General features: G+C 38.9%; 1 protein-coding gene across 1 annotated transcript in view; it reads right to left on the minus strand.

The window, feature by feature from the left end:
• The window catches only part of LMBR1 (limb development membrane protein 1), an 82,380-nt gene that overhangs the window by 44,893 nt on the left and 24,847 nt on the right, over positions 1-12,640 (minus strand). Inside the window, exons 3-5 of the mRNA XM_088018339.1 lie at positions 12,374-12,442; positions 11,597-11,661; positions 7,847-7,919 (exon numbers count right to left, since the gene is read on the minus strand). Coding sequence (XP_087874465.1) covers positions 7,847-7,919; positions 11,597-11,661; positions 12,374-12,442 — 207 coding nt within the window. The remainder of the gene's footprint in view (positions 1-7,846; positions 7,920-11,596; positions 11,662-12,373; positions 12,443-12,640) is intronic.

Here is a 12,640-nt window from a genome sequence, read left to right on the forward strand (position 1 = left end):
TTTTTGCTATGTATGTTGTTGATGAGAGCTGGTATTTGATCACCTTCAGCCAGTCCAAGCCCATCACTGCTCAAAGTGGCCCAGGGTCTGATACATTTGAGATATTCTCAATTTCAGTGCTATAACCAACAGTAAATCGTATTCCTAGAATAACCATTGCTAGACTATAGAAGAATAGCTAAAGAAAGTCAAGAGGAAGGTATGTAGAGAACACAAGATGTGATACAAGCTCCCTTACATTATGGGTGTTACCTTAATTCAGATAAGGAATGACCAAGTCAGCAAACTGTACTGACAGTAATGATAAAAAATGCCTCTGACAGGATGTAACTACTCTAAACCAAGCATAAATACCACCATAAACCTTGACATCATCATAAAACTGCCTGGCAAACTCAATGTAGTGATAAATAAGCAAGATTCTAAGACTGATGGTGACCAATTGCTTCTGACAGGTAACTACGTTCCACGAGAAGATTGAATGAGTTAATTTTTATCAATCTTCTATTTTTCAGAATACAAAGGTACTGCAACTTGACACTCCACAAAAATGAAACAAGTACATTTTCTGTGCTCTTAAGAATAAAGAATACAAGCTTCAATGAAAAAGGCTTTTTAAAAAAAGATCTAAATCAAGCAGGAAAGTAATTGCTACCAAAAGTGATATACTAACTTTTTATCATGAAGATGAAACTAGTACCTAACAAAGTTGAATTGAATCATTAAGTTCAAAGTCTACAATATTTTTAAATAAATTACATTAAAAGAACTGTCAAGGTTTTGAACTTAAACAATAAAAAATAATTCCTATTCATTATGGTACTTCTAAAGTTACCCAGTACACCCATAGGCTATATACACACGAAAGCTAATTATTTCAATTAATGCTGTTGCATTACTTAAACATTTAAACATGCTAATGATATATGCATCCTCTTAATCCTGGGTAGGAATTACAAAAGATTTTCTACCACAATTAATGTAATGGGACTTTCTGTTGGGCTACTCTTCTGGGGTCTTGGAGTAGATAGAAATGGATCTTGATTGCTTGTATTTCATGGCTTCACACTAGGGGAAATCACCTTATCTCTGCTTCTTTACTAACACCCCAGGGCATAAGGTCCTCCAGCCCCACAATCTTGGCTTGTCTTCAGAGGTCTCTACTGTGGGCCTTCCTAAATAGTGTCTCCACGTAATTCTTTTATCCTATCACCAAATTTTATTTCTTCTGCCTTCTTCACTTCCTTCTGGATAAAATGACAACTCTCCATCATGCATGTTTTTCATCTCTTCATTTACTCATGCAACAAATATTTACCATCAACCCACTACGTGACTGGGGATATCATGGGCTCAGGAGTATGGAAAGGAAGAAAACAAACAAAAATCCCTGCCCCTGTGCAGTTCCTGTTCTACTATGAAGAAACTGGCAATATATTTAAAAAGTGGAGAAAGTGGAAAGTGTTACAGGAAAACATAAGGCAGGAAAGAGGGAAAGAAGTGCCAGGGCAGAGGTGGAGCTTGGCAATATTAGTCATACCCACAAGGCTCCAGTGTGGGAAAGCCTACCCAGAAGGGGATCTTTAGGTAAAGCCCTGAAAGACAGGAGGCAAAAGGGAAACACAATGCCCTGGAACAGGAGGCAATGGGCCAGGGAAGAACAGCAAGGAGACTGCAGGAAAGGAAGTCAGAGAGTACATGGGGGGCAGAAAGGGAAGCACTGCAAAAACTGGTTTTTATTCAGATTGAAAAAAGGAAGCCACTGGAGAACACTCAGCAAGTAAGTGAGAAGATCTAACTTACATCTCAAACACTTTGACTTATAAGGCCAAAGACAGATGCATGGAGGCTAATTAGGAAACAATCTAACCAAGAGGGGACTGTCGCTCAAACCAAGGTGGTGACACACAGATACTTTGAAGCTAGAGCCAACAGCTTTGCTAAAAGGAATCCATACGGGAATTAAGAGAAAGACTCCAAGGAATTGGCCTGAGCACCTAAAAGAATGGATTTGCCACCTATAGAGACAGGTTGGCTATAAGAGAAGCAGAAACGGGAAATGAGATCTTTAGCTGATTTTGGACATATCAAAGATATGTTTGAGATGCCTATCAGGCATCCAAGTGGAAACGTCAGTAGACAGATGGAGAGGTCAGAAGGGAGATCAGTAGCATATAGATGGTATTTAAAGCCATGAGACCAGATAACCAAAGGTGTGCAGGTAAACAAAGGGAAGAGTTTAAGGACTGAGGCATGAGGCGTTCCAGTGTGAAAAAGCTATGGACACGGAGAAAAACCAGCAGTTTTTTGAGAAGCAGTAGCTCCTTAAGTAAAAGAACAAGGAGAGCGTAGTGAACTGAAAACCAAGTGGAATGAGGAGTGTGGCTGAGGACTCCGAAGTCACTAGCCAACTTGACAACAGCATGTCAAGTACAGCAGTGGAGGCGAGAGTGGCTCCAAAACCAAATATGGAGCACAGAAATGAAACCGATGCATGTACAACCCCACGAGTTCTGCTATGAAGACAAGCAAAGCAATGAGATGGTGAGCCAGAAGGGATAGGAAGTCAACACAGATTGATTTCATTTCCTTCTTTCTTTTTTCTTTTCCTTCCTTCCATTTGTTCATTCTATTGAGAAAAATTATAGCATATCTCTGTGCTGAAGGAAATGATCCAGCTGGAGAAAGACTGGTTATGTCAGAGAGACAGGAGAATGGTCATAGATGTGTCCTTGAATCAGGGAGAAGGGACTGAATCCAGTGCCTGAGGGGAGGGCTGAGCTTCAGTCCAGTCATAGCATCAGTAGAAAAGGCAGCATGGGGGGGGGGGGTGCAGGTAGATGAGTCAATACGAAGGAAAAAGCTTGTCAACATTTCAGCATGCTTGCTTCTGTTTTCTCAAGAAAAGAGGAAGCAAGGTCATTGGCTGAGAGTGATGGTGAAGAAGTCCTGAGGAAAGAGAAGGCATGAAATGACTCCAGGAGAACATAAAGTACGTTTAATATACTGGTCAGACATTTAAGGAAAGGCCAGGCAGGCAGTTGAACAGGCGCGCGTGCCGAGAACGTGAAGAGCTGGCTGTGACCAAGGCTAGGGTTTGGCCAAGCAGAGAGAGGGAAAGGGAACTGAGAAAGCAGGGCACTGAGTCAAACGATGGCCCAGGAATTGAAACTGTGTGAGACAGCAAGGGTCTGAAGGAGGTGCGGGAGAAAACGCAGTAAAAAGTTACTGAGATGCACAGACGGCATGAAGAACCACGGGGCATGGCACACTTCAGGCAGCAAGCTGGAGGGCAGGGTGACTCATGGTGAGACCGCACAAGAGCTTGTCCTGCTAGTGACAGGCCTGCGCTGTGGCCCCAGGCAGCCAGCGGCCGAGGAAGACCACCGAGAGAGGTGTAGGGTTGGCCAGGCAGGCCGGAAGGGTCATCCACACAGACGCCGAAGTCCCCAGTTGCGACAGGCATAGTGGCAGAAAGACTGATCAAAAAAAAAAAAAGAGAGAAAGAAAGAATGATCATGAACCTTAAGGATGGAAGAGGAACTGTCTGGAAGGAGAGGAATGAAGGGAAAAGAAGAAGTAATCAGGCCACGATCTAATGAGATGAGATTCAAAGCGTGTGAAAGCAGAAGAGGACGGGAGGACGCCTGCCCAGACCCCCGCAGGAGCAGAGTAAGGGGCGTGGGAAAGAACACAGCTATCACCTGAGAGGGACTGAGAAGCAGTATGTGCTGGGGGAGCCAAATTTCTTCTAGCAAGAGGGAGAAGGCTGAGGATTTCAGTGGCTCTGCTGCTGTGTCCCAGCAGCTCTTAGATCCACAGGGTTCCACATGGTATAAGCAGAGTTTCAGGAGCTCAGGGACAGCGGGAAATCAGGTCAGAAATGCGACGTAGAGAGATGTGAGGGACAATCTGAGATGCAAGGGTCCTGGATATTCTGGGCTCCTTATGCTGACTACAGAAAGGGGGAGGGAAGAATGCAAGCAGTACTCCCCCTGGCCTCAAGGCAGACACCAAAGTAAGGCCGTGTGCTGCGGCCGAGAAGAGCAGGAGCCTCGTGAGGACAGTGCTGAGTCCTGGGACATCTCACTCCTGCATGTGATGTGCACACTAGGGAGGGCTGTCTGCAGCAGACGGCTGGAAATCCGGGGCTCCCCCCTGCTCCAGGAATACATATGACTCCCACCATCTATTTCTTTTGTTTTCAAGTATTCCAGTTCTGGATAAAATCTTATAGATCCTTACCCTTGTTTTTCTCTTCTTCAGCCAACTCATCTATGATCTTGAGACTCAGAATTTAAATTCATCTGCTCAAGGTCTGCTGCTTAGAAGAAGATGAGCAGTAAACAGAAAAGGGAGGACAAAAAGCCAAGCAGACCACTAGCAGGATGGCTTCTTTAGAACACTGATTTACATTATAATAGTGTACAGGTTAGCTTTATTTTATTAACATATATTATATTTTATAACATTAAATTTATTTTAATAACATATTAACATGTTTTGTTTTGTAACATTAACTTTATAACTTTATAATTTTATACCTTTATTTTATAACATATTAACATTCTGAAGTAATACTAATATTCATAAGAACAAAACTAGCACCAACAAGTGATAAACACGAACAATGGAGAAGTCACAGGCAAGTATTCTATCAAAAAGTATACTGATATTTTAAAAACTATGCATGGAAATTCAACTCCAATAATATAAGAACTACCACAACAAGTTACATATCTTCCAGAAAAAAAAAGTGTTATTTTTTTTCAATGACTGTGAAGCTGAGCTCAGAGCAAACCACACTGATGTCCCAAAGATTCCTGTGATGTGCCTCACACATCCCCGCGCAGACCAAGAAAGCACACTCAATGGCCACTAGCAAAACACCACCATGAATTCTGGAGTAAATCGCTGCTGTAAAAAATTTTTAATTTTCTATTATTATTATTCCTATATTCTTTTCAAGAATATAGGAATATAGGATGCCTGGGTGGCTCAGTCAGTTAAGCGTCTGCCTTTGGCTCAGGTCATGACCCCAGGGTCCTGGGATCAAGTCCCATTTCGGGCTCCCTGCTCAGCAGGGAGTCGGCTTCTCCCTCTCTCTTTGCCCCTCCCCCTCCCCCTGCTTGTGCACAAGTGCTCTAATAAATAATAAAACCTTTAAGAAAAAATAGCCCAGAATAAAAAATATTTTAAATTCACTTTTTTTATTTTATTATGTTATGTTAATCACCATACATTACATCATTAATTTTTGATGTAGTGTTCCATGATTCATTGTTTGCATATAACACCCAGTGCTCTGTTCAGTACGTGCCCTCCTTAATACCCATCACCAGGCTAACCCATCCCCCCACCCCCCTCCCCTCTAGAACCCTCAGTTTGTTTCTCAGAGTCCATAGTCTCTCATGGTTTGTCTCCCCCTCCGACTTACTCCCCTTCATTTTCCCCTTCTTACTATCTTTTTTTAACATATAATGTATTATTTAAATTCACTTTTTAAAAAAATAATTTAAAATGCAAAATAACTTACAACAAAATGCACTTGACATAATACTAGATTAAATCAAACCCAGGGGATGATTTCCACTACTTACATTCTATGATCTATACTTTTTTTTTTTAAGCAGACTCCATGCCCAGTGTGGACCCCAACATGGGGCTTGAACTCATGACCCTGAGATCAAGACCTGAGCTGAGATCAGAGTGGGACGCTTTGCTACAGAACCATTTGTGTTACAAGCCTGTTGTTTTCCACCTGCAACAGTCCACAGTGCTAACGAGCAGCAAATAACAAAACTACAGCAACTATCCCAACATATCATTAAAGAGCATCAATAGAAAGACTTTAAAAACCTACCAACAGAGCCCTTAGAAGTGGTGCATGGCTTACCAAAATGGCAGAAAATAAAATTATACTTAGCATTAGCTATCATAACATGCTTAATCCTCTCCAAATTATATTTCTGTGGTAGTCAGGGTATTTTGTTTATTTGGGTTTGGCTTCATTTTGTAATATATCTAGCCTTCTGGCAACTACTTCTTTTGCAATTTCTTTAGATATAATAATTCACTTTTGAATTTGAGGAGCCAAAGGATTAGAAAGATTCTGGAGGGACTTTTTCTTAAAGCAAAAAGTGGGAAAAGGTTGTATTTTTGGTTTAGTTTTGTTTTAACTCAACTTCTTTAATTCATGGGGCACTATATATATATATATACATATATATATTTTTTTTTTTTTTAATTAAGTAGACTCCACATCCCACGTGGAGCCCGATGTGGGGCCCAAACCCACAAACTTAAAATCAAGACCTGAGCTGAGATCAAAAGTCGAACGTTTAACCAACTGAGCTACCCAGGGGCCTCCATGGGGTGCTATCTTTTACCCTTCCTAGTTCTCAGCCTCCTGATCTGTAAGACAGAAAGACCTTATATTTCAGGCTGAAACATAACTGCATACTGCAGGCAGCATGACAATTCAGGCATATATATCACATATTAGCATGATTACCTAAGTAAGACAAATTTATTATAATATTTACTACTTTAATGAAATTTTATAAAGCTGACAGTATTGAGTGTAAAGTTATAATTCTGAAACAAAATAGGCTTAAATATTAAAATAGCTTTAATAACGTTAGAAGAATAAAAGATACACGTAGTTCCAGTCTAAAAGTTATTGGTACCAAAGGATACAATATTATTGCCAAGAATTCTCTAAAATAGATAAAATTTGATTTAAGAATAAAGGTCTAAATGTTAGCAACACTTTTGAGTTGATGATTTAAATTTATTATTTGTGGGGCACCTGGGTGGCTCAGTCGGTTAAGCGTCTGCCTTCGGCTCAGGTCATAATCCCAGGGTCCTGGGATCGAGCCTAGCTAGTATAAGGCTCCCTGCTCCATGGGGAGCCTGCTTCTCCCTCTCTATCTGCCTCTCCCCCTCCTTGTGCCCTCTATCTCACTCTCTCTCTCAAATAAATAAATAAAAATAAAATCTTTAAATTCACTATTTGTAGCTTAAGAAAGTAGGTATATTTCTTCCTATTTCATACTTAAAGTACCCTTCCATTTTATATCTACTCTTTAATTATGACCCTGAAATACAGTTAGCTATTAATAACCTGATCTTGGGGTTGGTTTTCAACATTAAAGAAAAAAAAACAGCTTTTCAGGAGAAGAGAGTGCAGAGTGCAAAGCATTTAAGTAAAATAGAAAATTTACCCAAATTATATCATTTCTCTGTTAAACTATGTCATTATTCTTTTTTCTACTGGTCCTTCATTTGAAGCCAAAAGGATGGGTAAATAAAAATTGAACTTTAAGATCTTTGACATGCTTACTTGGTTACCACAGCTGATTATGAATAGCATTCCTAAATAACAACAGAGCTCCTAAGCATAACTGAGACAGTCAAATTTAGCACCTAGTAGCAAAGAGACATACTACTTTTGACCTTAAAGATTTCAACAGGAAAGAAATGCAGTAGGGATATTAAAGTCACTAAGAAAACATGCAAATTTGCAAAACCTCAGTAACTAAGTCGTCATGCTTAAAACACATAGCAGTAGGGGTGTGCCTTAGTGGCCAGTGTCTCAGAACTGAACTGGCCTTGCTAGACTATAGCTAATCACAGCTAGGGAAAGACAGGAACTTGACCACAGTGCCACTAGTCTTCAGCAAAACTATCCTCACCTGGGACGTTCACATGTTACTCTTAGGTCTTGACCTAGTGCATCAGCACAATGTGCTAAGAGGCTTGTATTTCTCCCCCCTCAAATAGCTGTCTTTTTGTGAATTAAATAATTTTTTTATTGAGCTCTAACTATGGAATACATACGTACCATTTAGTCGTCTCTGCAGTGCTTCCTCCTCTAGGGTAATAATATAAATCTGTTCATCCAGGTCTTCAAGAATCTAAATTCAAAGATCAAACCTTTGACTAATGCAACATTAGAAAACTAGTGCTTATGAGAACACTTAGGTTATTTGGCCTACGACTTAGATAACCATTTAAAATCATTAGGAATTTAAAATAAAAATACCAAACTAGTTTATTTATAAGTTTAGGAAAAATATTTTAGCATATAACTAAACACATCAAAAGTTGACTATTAGAAAATCTACATATATTTAAATTTAAAGGATTAAAGAACACTGCAGTTCTCTCAATGACAAGTAAATGTATGAATTCTCAATATCCAAAAGGCTAAATACAATTATACCTCTTATGCCCAAACCAACATTTTAGAGCAAGAAGGAATAGATCACTCCGTCCAACACTGGTTTCTCATTTATATTTACCTACATAATATTTAACACAAGAGACCTATAAACTCAGTAACTACCATGCAATACTTTCCAATTACATCATCTGTATATAATAAAAATTTTCTGCAAATTATGAATACTGGTATTATCAAAATCATTCTGTAGACAGAACCCGAGAGAAATATTATGCTTGTATATACCCCACTCACTACCATACCGTACAACACTAGTAAAAAACAAGAACCACCAATCAATCACCAATTACATAGGATATGATCTGCACTATCTTCACAACTGATAAAGGCTAAAATATGTTTAATTCTAGCTTTGTTAACATAGGTATTCTTCTTGAAATGATCCTAAATATCTTCCTAGCTCTGGGGAAAATCTGAAAGAAGCCCAGAGCTGATATATTTAATGTCATTCAAACCCAAACTACTTATTCCCAACAAAACAATAAATTGTGAGAAGTTGATGGACAAAGCAAAAGGGTAGAAACCCTATATATGTATATCCTTTCAGCTCCCTGATGAGGTACATTCATAAAAAGCAGTCTCAAAGCATGTAACTCCTATCAGGTATCAAATCTGCCTAATTTCTATAAAATTTATTTAGAGCAATCCAATAATTCCCAGTATTTCAACAAATATTGATAATCCCTTATTATCAACAGGTTTAACACTCACAGCAAAATAAAATAGTAAAATAAGAATAAATACCAACACACAAATAAATAAGTACAAAAGCTGACCGACCTAGGAGAAAAGGGTGGGGTGACCCACTTCAGCAGGCCACCACTGAGGGCCTCCCCCAGGAGATGACCCTTGAGTCCTAAATGGGAAAGACTGGGCAGATGGACAGCACCAGTACAGGCAGCGGACTGGGCTAAATTAATCCAAGACAGGCTCTGAGCCTACGGTAGGCAGGGGCCCTATCTTTGTGGGTCATGATATCAAGCTTCTTTCCCATCAATATTCTCACCATTTCTACCATTTGGATCACAATCCAGTTTTTACTTTTCTTAAGGTCTAGCCCATATAAAAAGATTTCCTCTTACAATGCAAACTATCCGTTAGTGACTTACCACCATGGGTCTGTCTTCATGTGAGTGAGTGACAATGAATGGCACACCGATATTTGTGTTAAATGCTTGTGTGCCTCATCCCCTTGATTCTACAACAATCCAATGAAAAACAGACTGTTATCACCCCCATCTTATAATATGCCAAGAAACAAGGGTTTGGCAAAGAAAAGTTATCTGCCTTTTAAAGCCTAAACTCTTAAACACTCTGAGCTGATGGGGACCTAAATATGAGTCAAACACAGTCCCTGACCTCAAACAGCTTACATTCTAGTGTCCAAGAAAAACAGAATGAACTCAAAAAAATAATTATAGGGTGAAAATAACTGTCATAACTGAAGCAAAAATAAAATGTTACAAAAGTTCAGAGGAAGAAAGACCCCCAAATTCTAGGTGGGAAGAAAAAAAGTTTTGGCGAGTGTTTTTGATAATAGTAGCCTCTTAGCTGATAGCTTAGCTTACTAAAAAGGGGAAAGGCATTTGGATCAGAAAAAACTGTAAGCAAAACACAGAGATGAAGAGGTATGAAGTACACTCAGCAATAAAGCGGTTCGAGTATTCTGGAGCTTATGGCAGAACAAAACAGTGGTCCAGAGCCCAGGGTCTGTAACCAGTCTCTGGGTTCAAATCCCACCCCATCATGACTGATCTGTAATCTCGTACAAGTGACTTAATCTCCCTGAACTACAGTTAATTCAGCCATAAAATAAGACCACCACCTAACTTATGGGTTTGTTAACACAATTAAATGAAATGTGTGTAAAATATAGTACTTATCACAAACATAGAGCCTACACTGAATTGAGTATCATTAATATTGGATGTTAGGAACAAGAAAAGAGGTGAAGATAATTAAAGTTTCGAGAATAATGTTAATAAGAGACAAGTTTAGGACAAAAATCAGCTTTGGGAAGGGCACTAAGTAAGTAGTTTGGTTTTCTATAAGCTGAGCTCTCAGCTCCGTTGAGTGTTCGGGTATAGCATTCACAATGTGGTGTAGTTTGTTTTCGGTGCCTTTTGCTCCCTAGAGCTACACATTTAGAAGTGTCATGAAAGTGGCAGAGGTGGTAAGGAGAACAGAGCAGAGCAACTTTAGACCAAGGACAGAACTTGGAACATTTGCCTATCTTAGGGGGCTAGGAAATAAAAACGGAAAAGGAGACCAAAAAACAAAAAGAAAAGCTCTGCCAGAGAATCAGGAAAAAATTAAGAATGCAGTGTCATGAAACCTCTTCAAGAGGGAAGTGAATTTCAAGATTTGATAGCATGTTTTGAGTGTGTATACATTTATGTAGCAAGTTAAATAATCCAATTTTATTTTTTTAAAAGACAGGAAAAAATTATTTGTCACTTATTTTTTTAAATCTTTCAAAATTAAGCAAGCATTACTAAAGGAATGTCTACTACAATATTTCCTCAAATTTTTTCTGATTAATCACCTCAATAGGAAAGACAAACATATAACCAAAATAATTTAATAGGTACTAACAAAGGGGAATATGAAAAGTGCAGAGAAAGGAGCTTGATTATCTCAACTTAAAGAAGAGGTGAGGCAAGGTTCAAGAGTAGGCAGTGGGTGCAGCAACATCAGAGCCCGGCCTTGAGGAGGCGGTCGGGCGGCTGGAGCAGGCAGGGGGCACTGACAGGAGAAAGCCCCGGACACGCCTGCTAAGTGAAAGCACGCGGCCCGTTGGGAGCACAGCCCATTAGCAGCGACCGTGCAGTCCGAGCCGCGGGGGCAGGAGCACAGGCTGGAGGTCAGCGGACGAGGGAAGAGGCTGTGAGTCATTCAGACCTGAGTCTGTAGGCAGTGAGGACCCATGAAAAGAATGTAAATGGCAAGTTCCTTAAATGCAGCTAAGAATTACTACCAACTGACAATCAAAAATGAATATATGGCAACTCTGAGATTCAAGTGAAAAGTATAATTAAATCAAGGAATATATGTGGTAAATTTTGAAACATAACAGAGTTACTGCTGATACAACAGACACCTAAAATACCTGTAAGTATTTGTAAATTTTGTCTTAAAATTTGCTAGAAGAATTTCTACCTGAGTGTCTATAGTTAGTATTTTAAAAGCAAAAACAAATTTGTTTCCAAAGATGAAAAAGATTAAAATAAAAGCAACAATAACAAGGTCACAAGCCCACAGAAATACACTAATGTTTCTGATTGCTAATTCACAACCTAAAAGATGTTCAAATGTAAACACATTTAACAAACAAGATGACACACTTACTGTTGGCTTCACCAGCAACTGACCCATCACTGTGAACATGCGGGAAAGGCCAACAGGGGTACACACTGCAGGAGAGGTCACAGAGAGGAGGCTGATAAATGGCTAGTGCAAAATACAGAACAGACTCCAAGACTATCGTTGTAAGAAAATTCTTGCCTCAAATTTAGATTCTCTCAGTGTTTTATCAGAGGAGTCTTCATCAATAAAGAAGCTAGAGGGGATGACAGGTGAAAGATGAAAGATACCCAAAGACTGAAGAAGGCTTAGCACGTGCAAGACTCTAGCAGTTGAATAATAGTATTTTCACTTAAAAAATTAAAAAAAAAAAACTAAAGAACAGATTAAAATTTCAAGTACTGATGGAGTTGAGAACCAAACAACTATTATCTTAACTCCTTTTAACTACATTTATCTGCTTATAATATCCCTGAGATATGCTGTAATGCCTCAGGTAAAACTGAGTACATTTTAAATAAATTAAACCACAAATTCACCACACAGGGTCTATGTTACCACTCAAAAGTAGAATCTAATGCTTCAGTGAGTGTGGGCCTGTGTGTGTGTCTCTCCACAAGAGAGGCTTTCCTTAAAGAACAACACATGAGTATTATTTCATGGCTTCAGTTTATCAAAATTTATCTTAACATAAAAAAAGTTAAGGGCCAACTTTAAAAACATCTCCAAGCTGTTAAGTAATTTCATCAGGAAACCTTAGTATAATTTTCTAGAACAAAGAACTCCATTTTCCCATCACCATTAAGCCAGAAAAATACTTACGGAGAAGTAACAAACATCCCATCAGAGATATACAGGAATATAAATAGGGTAGGTAGAACTCCCAGAGATCTGTAAAGAAACACAAATATATTTTAGTAAATCCAAAATATTGTACATTAAGATATAGGCTGACTATAATGTTTGATAAACATCATAATTGTCTATTTGAGTCTACTAAACCATATAATTTCTAAATTGTACAATAAAAAGATCTAAAACAGAAAAGGAAATACCCCTTTTGCAAAACCTGTTTGGAGGGAGAAAAAA

This window comes from Eumetopias jubatus, unplaced genomic scaffold (genome assembly GCF_037043125.1).
Source record: "Eumetopias jubatus isolate StellerSeaLion01/CBP00866 unplaced genomic scaffold, mEumJub1_p1.0 scaffold_14, whole genome shotgun sequence".
Lineage (NCBI taxonomy): Eukaryota > Metazoa > Chordata > Mammalia > Carnivora > Otariidae > Eumetopias > Eumetopias jubatus.